This window comes from Trachinotus anak, unplaced genomic scaffold, assembly GCF_046630095.1.
Source record: "Trachinotus anak isolate AG129_WGS33_773 ecotype Australia unplaced genomic scaffold, CSIRO_AGI_Tana_v1 ptg000004l, whole genome shotgun sequence".
Classification (NCBI taxonomy): domain Eukaryota; kingdom Metazoa; phylum Chordata; class Actinopteri; order Carangiformes; family Carangidae; genus Trachinotus; species Trachinotus anak.
The window spans coordinates 18,867,506-18,880,726 of NW_027273855.1; the positions used below are offsets into that span (position 1 = coordinate 18,867,506).

Genomic DNA, 13,221 nt, shown 5'->3' on the forward strand with positions numbered 1-13,221 from the left:
AGATGCTGTAGATAGTGTGCAGTACATGTGTGTTTAAAAAAAAGGACTTGGACGAGATGCCTGAAGCTATCAGTTTAATTAATGGAATGCATCATGATGACCAGCAGCCAAGACAAATTTACCAAGGAGGGGCTGTTCTGCATTCATCCCTCTACCCATCGCTCCTCATTTTTATACAGCAAAATCCACAATTCTTGCCATTTAAATGATTCACACTTTGCACAAACTTTGGAGAGCTGTAGTACTGCTCCCTCCTCACCTGGCTCTGTTTGAGCATGGAGACCTGCTTCTGCAGCGAGATGTTCTCCTCCTCCAGCTCGGTGTAGTCCTGCAGCAGGCGAGCCTCCCGGAACTTGTACTCCTTGATGTCATCCCGCAGCTGATTCCTCTGGAGCTCCACCATCTGGCTGTTCTGCAGCGCCAAAGGAGGTAGACAGAACAGAGGGAGAAGAGGAAGAGCTGTCAGTGACCACTATTTCAATCTTGCTTGACTGAGTGTGGGAGAGACGGCGATTGATTGGATATTCTTGCTTTACTGTAACCGTTTGTGTCACGTTGGCTCTTTAACATTCTAAATCGCGAGATAAGAAAGGGCTCCCATCTGGCCAAACCGGCCGTGTGTGTGTTTGGTGTGTGAGCCTGTTCGAGTCTGAGAGGGAGGTGCCAGGTGTCTCGTCGGGCAGTGGGCCCACGAGCGTGCTTGCCTGCCAGCTCTGATGGCACCAAAGAGACTGAAGCCTACTTATCTCTCTCATGGTGCCAGGTCAATGGCCAGGAAGCTCTGTAACAGTCTAATTTTCTAAAGAGGAGGTAGATTAGGTTTGATTCTCTGTAGAGGAGGATCCAAGGACCAATCAGCACAAATTAGGATTGTAGAATTCAGAAATCAATCTGAAATTCTGACCATTTCCAGTTAAAATTTTCCAATATTTCGGGTGCGTTAACTTAAAAGCCAGCCACTGGTGCCACTAGTGTTCGTAATGTGCTGTAGGGGCAAAAGGGTCCCTCCTGCTGAACAGGAAAGGCATCATTAATTATATAAAAGTCTAAGAAACGTGCCCTTCCCCCACTTGTAGATACTGACACTAACTGAGAGCCAGAAGGATCCGATCAGCCCTGCTGAGCCGCCTGTGTCCTGACTGCGTGATACATTGCCCTGTTTAACCCTCCATCCTCTTCTTTCAAGGTTTGTCGCTGCCCTGTCTGGTGGCTCATCGCAAAACAAAAGAGTCTCGCAGGACATTTGGGTGGGTGGATGGGGGATGAGGGGCCTTAACCAGTGGCTGTCAGAAGTAGGAGATAAAAGCTCTGAAGTAAGGTGATACTTGCAGAAGGAGGGTGAGCCTCTCACTCTTTTTGCACTGAATCAACAAACATACGTGTGTGTGAGTGTGTGTGTAATGTGAGAAAGAGGTGGGAAAAGCATGTGAAATAGATCTCTGTATTCAGCAGTGTCTGAACTGACCTTGAATGTTCATGTGTGCAAGCGAGCATGTAACTTTTAGAGTGTGTGTGGACAGGTCAGCAGTATGGTTACGATTTGCATGTGTGTGTGTGTGTGTGTGTTTGTGGCTATGTGTGTATGTGTGTATGTGTGTGTGTGTGTGTGTGTGTGTGTATGTATGAGATGCGTCTTTCTCTGAGAAGAGCTGGCAGAGATAACGCAACACCAGAGGGACAATTAGCCCTGCAATCCCCTGCCAGGTGGCCCCTTCCTCTCATGCTGTCACCATGCGGCCGCGTCACAATCCTTGCTCTCCGATCTTTACAGCGACCACAGGAAGTCGATCCCGAGAGGCTTTCATTTTGCAGAATTTCTCATATCAGCACTGCCTTGAGACTGAATGAACATCAGCAATATTACTCACTGAAATAGAGTGGGTAATAAGCTGGTGGTGACAGGTATCCTGATGGATAGAAACTAGACGGTCAGTGGTTTGATCCCTCTATCTGTAATGTGCCCAGACTACATTAAAGTTGAATGTCCCTTTTTAACACACTACTCACAATTGAGTACAGCATTACAAAATAGCTTTAAACAGCTTCAATAATAAAAATTCACGCTTCAAAGTATCGAACTAAAGTGACTCTGGAGACTATAACCCATCTGTTTTTGTTGCGTTCTCTGTAATTGGTATTTACTCACTTATTATAGCTCATCGAGAGAAGAATGCACTGACAAACACTACGTTGCTAAATCCCCGCTGATGAAGCGCACATGCTGCTTGTTTGCTCTGTGAAATTATTAATCACTATGTGCAGAGCTGGTTTGAAGCTGACGTTTGAAGGCGCATTAATATTCATCAGGGCATTGCGCATGTCTAATGAGTGTGGGTGTTTGGTGTGGGAAAGCCATGATGTCGGTGCATTACTGAATAATGCATGAGCTTACAATACAGATCAGTCCTACCACTAAGCCTGCATACAGTGGTCCTGACTTCTGAGGGAGAACTGAATTAAAGCGCAAAGGGGGGAAAAAAAAAAAAAAAAGAGCTGGAACCAGTCAAAACATTAACAGATTCGGTTACTCTGTCAGCTTTGGAGAATTGAACAGCGTAGACAGAATTATTTCATAGAGATTTCATCGGTAATCTCTGGTGTTGCAGAGCTGTTCCAGCTGGTGGTTCAGGTCTCTTCCCGGTCAGGGCGATGTGCCTCAGCTGGAGGGTCAGTGCTGTTTGGTACTGATGAATACAGGCCGCCCCTGAAACTGATTAAGATCCTCCTCCAATCTGATTACAATGCATATCAGGGTTTCGACCTTCCACCTTGTTTCCACATCCTCTGCTACACTTAACCCCTCAGAGACTGAATGGGGGGGGGGGGGGGTCGGGGGTTTGTTGATCTGACTAAATTCACCAGGGGTTGCAGTGGCCATGTGCTCTCCTGCTATAATGTGAGAATAACATTTAATCACATATGGGACACATACTTCTCCTGGGAATGTAAATTATGATTGTGTGTGTGTGTGTGTGTGTGTGTGTGTGTGTGTGGCTAGTTCAATGCTGCGGTGTGATAATCTAAAGGCTGTCTCAAGGTGCCACCAGTGGAGAGCTTGTCAGTGAGAAGCCTTTCATGGCCATAGGACTGTGTGTGGTTGGTGATTACCCCCTGCCTGCTGTCACTCCAGGTGATGTCTGGACAGCTGCTTACACACACCCACACACCACACACATACAGACAAATGTGTCAATTCCATGCAAAGCGGGTGGCAGTGAAAACACCAGGTTGTACTACTATACCATAAACTTGCAGGGTAGGCATGATGAGGATTAGTGCATGTATGTGTATATACTTAATAAAACATATCAGTGGTTTCCTGCTCTAGTGAAGTCTCTCTTGGACAAACAGTGCTACAAAAATGTCACAAGCACTTTTCTATGGGTCAGAGCTTCCTCCACTTGTATGAACTCTCACTTTCAACTGTGCAGATTTCTTTTTCACCAGTAAACTGCTTTTGACAGCACAGTGGGGCTGAGCCTGCTTAAATCCCACCAAAGCTCTGAGTGAATTTCTCAATGTGTTTGAGCTGCTCTAACCTCTACTTCTATAGGAAATAGCTCCATTACTTCATAAGCCACGGTGGCAAAGTTTCAGGCTTAACACAAGTGTAGATTAGGAATGTTTTAATTCTTTGTTAAAGGCAGCTTAATAACTCCAGAGAATCCAGCTTGCATTTCTGTAAAATCCATATTTACTGGGCTCTTACTCCCTGGTTTAGTTCCCTAGAGAGTGCTGACCCAGACTCCTATATGGAAAAATACTGTATTATTGATATAACAGCACAGACAGGCTCAATACACAGTAAATATATATATATATTTTTTCTATCCCTCTCATACTCTCACTCCACTGACCTCCATTTCCCTCTCCATCCTGCTCTCTTTGCACTTCAGTAAAATGCACACATAGAAGATTTTTTTTTAATTTACCATCCCTGCAAAGTGCAGAGGGCTCAAAAATGACAGGACACCAAGTGCACACCAGCTCAATACTATTTTTATTTTTTTACCCCCATCTCAGCTTCTCTGTCTGATACCACTGACCTCCATTTTTTTACCATTTTACCAACACGACCACTGCGCTCATTTTTCCAGCCCCCACCTCCCCTGCCTCCTGCGAGTGTGTCAGTGTGCGTTTAGAGGGCATGTATCAGTCACAGCTGAATTCCTTCTTCATACTGAGCTTCGGTTCCATCATATCTTCCTATCAGATAAAAAAGGAAGAGGGCAGGGACAGCTTTGTTCACCTCTGCTGGTAGATCTCTGGTGATATTGTGCTCCAGAGTGCACTTTTGGACTGCAGGGGAGGGGGGCAACTTTGAATGTCCTGTAGCCTCTGCAGCATGTCAAGGTCACGTCAGCCCCTGTTAAATCTAACTCTACAAAGCCAAAAGGATTTCAGGATGACTTTCAGCAGAGATGAGAAATGAATCACAGATGCAGTTCAGCTCAACCCCCCTCCAGTATGGCTTTAGACAGAGCAAAGGAATAATGAAGCTCAGGGGCCTATTGCTGCTGTCAGAGCCGAGAAAGTAGGTGAAAGCAGATCTGCTTTTATCCTCCTCTTTACTGCGAGCGACTGTCATCCTATTCAGCCTACCCAGACTCCATTAGGGAGCGACAGCACCGCCACACTTTTCAATGAGACAATTAAAAAAATGAAAAAGTGAAAAGGAACCTTGTGACTTCGTGGCTGCTGGTACTTTGCCCAGCGTGTGACGGATGAAAAGCCCACAGGGTGAAAGTGTGTCGGCACGCACTTAACAGTGAATTAGTGATTTCGAGGTCACTTTGATGGAAGTGGAGAAATGTGCACAGGAGCATGTTTAAAACCATTAGTTGAAGTCAATGTGCAGCACACTGTTTGTGTGCGTGTTCTTCATTTATCAGGGTTCATTGATCTGGTGTGGAAAACCTTTTTGGTGCCAGGGGCTTAAATCAAGAACGACACATTTTCAGAGCTTCATAAAAGCCGATACCAAAAGACAAACATCATTAGGACGAAATGGAAAATCTTTTAACTGTCTAACGGCTTGAAAAAGATAGTTAGCTGGGTATGTTGGGTGCTATGAGCAGAAAAATCAGATAACATCTGGACGCAGATTCCTCAGATAACATCTGGAGGGTTTAGAGAAGGCTGTGAGTCATTTGTGATGGTAGCAGTAGCAATGAAACCGAAGTCGCACATGTCTGTAGAACATGTTTTCACACCTCTTCTCTTCCTCTGCTCATTATATTCCTCTGTCATTTCAGTTAGTCCTTTTCTTTCGAGATCAATTTTTCAATCTTTGTTTCCACACTGTCCCCCCCTTTCCCCCCACCAACTACCAGAGGACAGGAGGTGATCTGTCTTGGCATTAATGTCACAAGAAATAATAAGGGGCTCGACATCAGCACCCCAGAGCCCTCTGGAGGAGCCCCGTTACATTAGCCTCACGTCAAATGATAATAAGAGAACAAAGAGCAAGTGCCCTTGGATCCCTTTACCACTCAACTCTGACCTTTGAATAATCAAGGTAAAGCCCCAGCACGGCAGTGACAGCTGAGGTTCTGCTCTCATGTCCATCTGCCCTGCTGGTCCACCACTGACAAACTGCAGCCGTGCACTTTAATTGCTTCTGATTGCAACAACAACAATGGCCTTCCTCGCAGTGACCTTACACCCCTGCCTTCTTCTAACCTTTTAAACTCATCCCATCAGTGCAGATACCTTCCCTCTCTGTTGTCTGTCAGGTGTTCAATCCAGCCAGTTGAAGCAGCACTTCAATTAAGCTCCAGCCATTGTGTCAATGAGGTGGAAAAACCAATCATGTTCAACCCATTACGGTGATTGACAAAACCACAGTAACCATAATTTATGTGCCTGTGAGGGTAAAAGTGAATTATTTCTCTGATTCCTGAATGCAGCGCAGGCGACAGTTACTACGTCGACACTGCATCCTGAATGATGCAGATGGAGAGAGGCGGGGCGTCGAGCATTCATGCGCTGATGCTAAAGGTGGAAACACATGAGATTTTCTGCGAGTGTGAACAGCGAGACTGAAGCGTGCTGATAAGATTTCTCAGCGTCTCTATCTTTGGCTTTGCTTGATAATTTTCTGAGAGGCGGGCGTTGGGAATCCCCATTCTGTGAGGATAATGGCAGCCATCACTGAGGGCACATTCCTCTCCAGACATGAGATTGAATTTAATGAAGTCATGCCTATTAGAGTCCGCCTCCTTACAATGTTACTGGCTCTTTGTGGAGGTTTTAATCCTGTAGACTGAATCATGGCAGTGAAATACGTCTTATCAGTGCTCCGGGCTAACATTCTAGTCTTTGGCATGGGAAAACTGCCTGGGAGGTTTAAATGTGACGTATGTAACCAGCTGAAATGCTGTAACTAAACAGTTGTGAATGAACTGGCCTGCACAGAGACAAAAGCCTTTTCACACCGAGTGAAGCTTCCAGATCTGTGGAATTGCAACACCTTTCTATTGATTGATTTGTGGACTCAACCGTCAAATTCCATCTTCTTTCAGCTGTATGTGAAAGCTCTCACCATAACTACATCTTTATTTCACTGAGGAACCTTGTAAATATGCAGGGAGGAAAAAAACAAACAAACAAAAAAGGCAACAGTTACAGCCCAACTGTCAGTTGCATGCCACGATGAAATTGAGTCATTCAGTCACCCTCCTGACTCAATATGATTAGCCACGCTGTCCAAGACAAGCAGCGCCATCCACCATCGGCGCTGAATTAACTCTCATTAAGCTTTTCTCCTTCTTTAACGGATTTTAGGCCTCCTTCTCTTTCTTCCGCACCATTCTCAGCGTCTCCTAGTGCCCGCCCTCCCCCTCCTTTCCCTCCTCTCACAGCCTGAGCTTTTGGGCTAATTTGAAACCCAGGAGACAAAGACCTCTTTCAGCCTGGTCACAATGCCAGCCACAGTGCCCAAGCTCCCTCCATTTGCCTGCCACACACACTACTCCTAGCACCCACAGAAGTACCATTAGAAGGGTGTCATTATCTCCTATACATGGGGCGATTTACACTCCAGCCTCTTTTATTTAGCCAATTAGAGCTGGCCGGGGCCCACGGCGTTGCATGGGGGAGGGTATGATGGGAATGGCACCTGCAGAAAGGCCATCATGAAGGCCACCAGTGGAACACCAGTCACACCATAGCTGTAGATCAAGATATGCAGAAAATACCGTATTCCCTTTTCTCTAAGAAAAGATATGAGCAAATAACCTCAGGTGGGAGATTTAAGAGGCATCTTGTCTTTGTTGACAGTAATCATGTTCAAGTCGTCTCTTGGCTGACTGAAGAAAGTTCAGTTTTATCCAGGGAAACTCAAAAACATGTCTGGTGAGGCACATCTGGTTTCCATAATGCCCAACTTATACCAACTTCAAATCAGAGCTGAGCAGCGGCCGACCTAATTATAGTGGAATTTATAGCTTTCTGGAACTTAAGTCGTTGTGAGGGACCAAGTCTTTTTTCACTAATCTCAGTAAGAAACGCTGCTGACATCTGTCTCAAGCAGTGACTCTCAGAAAACAGCAGTAATTCCTGCAGCTGTCTGCCAAAGACTTTAAACTCAACTCAGGAGGGGAGGCCCATTCTTCAGCCCCCTACCAATTACACTGGAATTACCAACTTGACCTGCAACAACAGTGGACCCGGCTAAATCTGCTGTGCACAAACATGGGGAGATTTGCAATACTGATGGGTTTAACTACTCCAAAAGAAGAGCATTATGCAGAGGGGAGGGGATAAAGAGCCCCCTGAAAATAGGCAGAGAAGCACATATAGGCCTATACTTGACTATTTAAACAAAACAAGGGCGCCAGGGTTTTCTTTGTGCTAGGAATGAATACAAGATTGATTTTAAAACACCAAAATGTAGTTGTCCTCAATTGGAGCAACATAGCTCCTGGTAGGTAATTTACCATGCACCTACCTAGAGCTGCGAGTGTCAAATAAATCAATCAACCCACCTGCCCCCTTTATTATTCCAACCTTTACTTCACTGTCAAGGGAGCATGGACCTTTGCGTCAAAGAAACCCATCTGAAGGTGAGAGGCTGCCCATGCCGTCCTGTCAGACCATGTTCAGCTTTTTTTTCCCCCCATTCTTTTATTTCTCCCTGTCTTTGTGTCAAAACAGGCTTCCTCAGAGCTCCTTACATCTCTCGGTCAGCCTGACTTCAACCTGTCTCCTCATGTCCGACTTCATCACGCAACATCGCACATCCATTGGCAAAGACTCGCATCCCGCTCTCTGCACTTCACTCATGTCTGTTTTAATGAGGTCATTTAGCTGTTGGAAATGGCAGCAGTGAGCGAGGTCAAACATTGTCCAAAGTGGGGCGCAGACAATAAAGGTTTGTGTTATGATAGTTAGGGAAGCTCAGGAGAGCAGAATATTAATTTGTTTGCTGGAATGTGTGTGTAAAGGGTGTGTTTGCTGGGATTTAGGGGACATGGCTTGGTGATGCTCCAGCCAAACAGATTTCAGATCTGTTCAGTAGCACAATTCACCAGGCTGGTAAAGGGCTTGTCTGGGGTGGAGTTTCTTGTCACTAATGTCGCAGCTGGGGCGAAAGGGTAAATGTTATAGTCATGCAGCGGTTCACACAAATTTAAGACATTAAAACTGTCAATCACGCATGTAGGATCATGTTTGTCTTTAGCATAACAGCAAATTTCTCACGGTCTCATTGTTTTTCCTCAATTTGTGATTCGAACTCCGTCCTAGATCACAGCAGGGGTGGAGGACTTCACAGGCCTGAAGGCAAGGTGTTGCTTTTAATCAACTTGTTCTCTGTCCTACAGTGATTACAGTCTTGTCTTAGCATGTCAAAAACACAAAGCCGCTGACTCTGCAATCACACCCTAAATAAGACAGGCTTGCACAGTAATACTGAAAGGATCAAACGTGAATGAATCTATCGGCTTGCACTTCAGTCTTTGGACTAGTGCTCCAAGAGGACAAGTCATTTAGATCTTCATTTGAAACTTCATTCTTTGCACCCAATAAAAAGTAATAAACAGTGACATGCCGTATGCCCCAGTTTCCTCCTGAGCCCAACCACACAGGGCTTGAGATTGATCATCCGTGAATTTCCGTCATGATTTCTGCAGCTTCAGACAGATAAAAAAACTCAACAGAAGATAGCATCAACAAACACACCCATTGTTTTCAGCAGCTGCGGGCAAACAAGAGCAGACGCAGCCCTCTGCTTCAACCCAGAACTGAGTTCGTTTTCAAAGTACTGACGTGAGAAACTGTCTTCTGATGAACAGTAAGAATCATTGAAGTGCCCCCCCCCATCATCCGGTGATGCTTTTCCAGCTGACCGAATTAAACGGTGTAAAATTCAACACCTGCCGCACCTTGGAGCGAATAATCTGTGCTTCTGACCCTGTGCCTCGCTCTCTTACCTCTCTCATCTCTTGGGAGATGGTGTTCAGGCGTTCATTCTCAGACTGGGTGTTGGTGAGGATGTTGCGTGCCTGGCGCAGCTCGGTCTGCAGCTCCAGGACCCTCTGCTCGTAGTAGGCCTCCTTACACGCCGACTCCTGGATGAGAGACTCCTCACGGCTCTCCCCATCTGCTGCCACCTTCCTGTGGTTGGAGTAGGCTTGTCCAAAGGCCTGGAGATACAGTAAAGGAGAATTTGTTGTTGGTGCATTGTTAATACTATTCAATGGCCACATGAGAGGTATAACATAAATCAGAAGATGAACCATTAACTGGCTGTTAAGATGATGAAAGCGAGGATTTTAACCGAAAAGAGTTCACTTTGTGAGTCGCCCATTTCAAAGTGACACTGATCTCTTCTACTGTGGTTCAGCTGGGGACAGGGGCCCAAAAAAACCCTCCCAAAATACCACCATCGCCTGTGGAGATAATCAGTTAGACTCCATCTGGGCTGCATCATCCCGTCTTCCCTCAGCAGATATTTGATGTTTACAGATTGGGCAGAAGGAATGAAGATTATGAAGATAAAATAGTTATAAATGACGTATAGGTTTTAGCCTCTACCTTCTGTGTGTGTGTGTGTGTGTGTGTGTGTGTGTGTGTGTGTGTGTGTGTGTGTGTGTGTGTGTGTGGGGTTTCTCTGTTGAAAGGTGCAGAACAGGACTGTAGTTTGACTGTGCAAAATGAAACACCATTTGACTATTATTAGTGCTGCATTAATTTTGACCTTAATTTGTTAATGGTCTGCAAGGCAGTGACAAATAAATGTGGACAGATACAGAAGAGGGGGAGAGAGAGAGAGAGAGAGAGAGAGAGAGACCATGACTGCAGCAGAATCTGGGTTAGACTACTCCCTCCCTTCTCAAAATAATCAGCCCACTGATTACAGATTTCATTTCCAATCCTGTAACCACCGGTGATCCAATGGAAATTCTGATTCTCATCTCGCCTCACAGCTCGAGCGCAGCCAGTAATCTGAAATCACCTGAGGCACAATATCTGACCTTGTTTGCATCTGCACCACACACTCTCATCCCTCTGACCTGCTACTCCCTCACATCTGCACGTGACTGGCTGCTGCAGGATTTCCTCTCTTTCACTACATATTGTCTTAATCCCAGTAAGGAAAATCTGGAAATTTGTATTAGTCGAACTGACCTACTTGCAGGGCGAATATGTGAATGTGTAAAACTAGTTTAATGGGTTACAGAAGTGCGTGACATCATGTCTCGTGCATGGTGGCAAGAGAATATCTCTCACATTCCAGGAAAGATGGCGCTCCGTACAGGGAGATAGCAAAGATGAGCAGTTGAACTCTCACGCTGTGGCACCGTGTGATTTATTTAGAAGAAACATCTATGGGCAAACCTCCTTGTGAGCAAACACACTACTGCTCATGCCTACTGAGCGAATGCACTGAAAAAAATGTCCCAGTACTTTTACAGATGAACTGATAACGGCCAACATTTTCACCCAGTAAGATCAAATACCCACTGATCCAACACACTAGATGTGAAATTACTTGACTCATTGAGTGACAGAAAATTAAACAGAAACTATTTTGATGATTGATTAAGAATTGAATAAGAATTTAAGTAACAAAATGTCAAATAAAGCCTTATTTCAGCTCAACTGGGAGGATTTGTCTTACCTGACAGAACATATTTTTGACTGTGGGCCGGACAAAACAAGCTATTTTTTTTTTTGGGCCCAGACAATAGATTAAGTTCATCAAAAGAACAATCTTCAGATTAATTTATAAAATAATCAATTTATAATCACTAGTTGCTGCTCTACAACACACCAACATCATCAAGGTGCTCTAACCACTGGGAGGTGCTTCAGTAATCTTATAACCAAGGTTGACAGTCAACATGTCTGTCAATAAACAACTAATGTCAGTAACTCTAGATAAGAGCGTTGGTTGAATAACTTCCCTCATACCTTCCCCACCTCCTCCCTCCCCTCCAGAAATCACACCATTCATCAGCAGGAGTCTGCATTTGATTAGAAAGTCATTACAAGAGGCAGGATTAACCTAATCAGAAACCAGGGGGAATCCCGTCATTATAATCTTGGCGCATAGTGGATATCGAAGGGACTCCAATCAATCCAATCTAAGAGTCCTGTCCTTCAAACATAAAGCAGAGCCTCTGACCAAAAACCCACTGACCCAAGGTCTTTAATCTCAGCTCCCCAAGCGTGGGTTTAGGATACTTTTAGGGGAGGGTAAATTGGGGACGCACGCGACCAAGCCTATAATCTCACAGTGAGCTGCCTACCCAATTTATAATTCATCTTTAGCTCGCCATATGTTGCAGTTTTTTGTTTTTTTTTTAACATCAGATATGTGAGCATGGATTATTAATCTCTTGTAAAGCTAATCAAAGGCAGGTCTTTAGTCATTTAGACCAGATTTCCTCAGCGATTTTCCTCACAGACAACTACAGCAAAAGTTATGATGCTACACAAGGAGAAGTCAATAATTTAGGAGATCTATTGCTCTATAGAACACGAGTTCTGATTCCAGATGAGTGCATTACGGGTGGAGGTTAGCCTCCCCGCTGGGCTGCTCTTTATTCTCTAGGTTGCCATGTGAGGAGGATCAAAGTCCATCATGACCGATCAAAAGCATCATGTGACTGTGGAGTTGATTAAATGAGACGAGCCACCTCAGATCTTAGCCATCAAAATTATTTCAGCACTTCCCCAAACATTGCTCACGCCTCAACAGAGGATCTAGTCATATGATTAACACAAGGAAATGTTCAAAAGTATAAATAAAGGCGCCTGCGTGGGTGCATGAATGCAGACTAATTTAAGGAAGGAGCACGTTGCTATGACTGCATTTTGGTTAGAGTCTGTGTCTAAACACTGGTTTCTCCGGTAATGAGGCTTACTTTTACACCCAGGGTGTTAAACTCAATCAGCTATCTGTCGGTTTATCTTTCTGCAAAACAAATGTTGCTACAACAGTGTGTTATTTGACGGGGCCGTCTGAGATTCAACAGAGACTGCTTTTGTGTTTGTGTTCAAAGCATGTTGGAACATGATGTGATCGTTGTGTTGTCCTCTAATCTGACCCGAGACACAGCCTTCAAAGGCAAAGTCCACTGATGATGTGATCCCTGTTCAGTAACAGAGGGGAAATGCTAAATACTTGCTTCTGAAGGCGATAGCCCCTGCTGCTAACGGTCAACACCTTACATGGTATAGGAAATGAAAGCAGAGAGAATGTAGGTCACAGAGTGCACTCTGGTTTCCCCAGCTCAGAATCCTCCTGCACATGTGCCTCTAATCCGGTGAGTCAAGCGCAGGAGGGAGATGGGCTCCGGGTCTCTGACAGGTAACAAACAGATCAATGATGCTGGTCTCAGAGGCCCCGTGGAGCTGGAGTAGACCACATCTAAAATTCTATTTTCAGTTCCTGTTCCGCTGCCAGAGAGCTGTGTTTGTGTGGCATGAAGTGAGAACAGTGAGTGGGATGTGAGGTGTCTCAAGAGATATGATTACTGCAGATCCCCTGGAGTGGAGAACAAAGCCAATGGGTGCACTCAAATTAATGCATACACACATGAACTGTACACAGGGCTGGATTTAAGAGGGCAGGAGTATTTCAATCAATATGAGGGAGTCCTGTTGAAAAGCCCTGCCTTAGGACCAAAACCCAGTTAGGGCAGTCTGGATTTGGGTCTGCTTCTGTTATATCTGCTCATTGTTAAAGTTTCCATTTAGCCCCCAGTGGTC

At 45.0% G+C, this 13,221-nt stretch overlaps 1 protein-coding gene across 4 annotated transcripts in view; it reads right to left on the reverse strand.

The window, feature by feature from the left end:
- LOC139620784 (protein bicaudal D homolog 2-like) overlaps window positions 1–13,221 on the reverse strand; it is a 43,621-nt gene that overhangs the window by 16,102 nt on the left and 14,298 nt on the right. For all 4 annotated transcript variants that reach the window (XM_071476654.1, XM_071476653.1, XM_071476652.1 and 1 more), the window contains exons 2-3: window positions 9,435–9,647; window positions 260–412 (exon numbers count right to left, since the gene is read on the reverse strand). In XM_071476654.1, coding sequence (XP_071332755.1) covers window positions 260–412; window positions 9,435–9,647 — 366 coding nt within the window. The remainder of the gene's footprint in view (window positions 1–259; window positions 413–9,434; window positions 9,648–13,221) is intronic.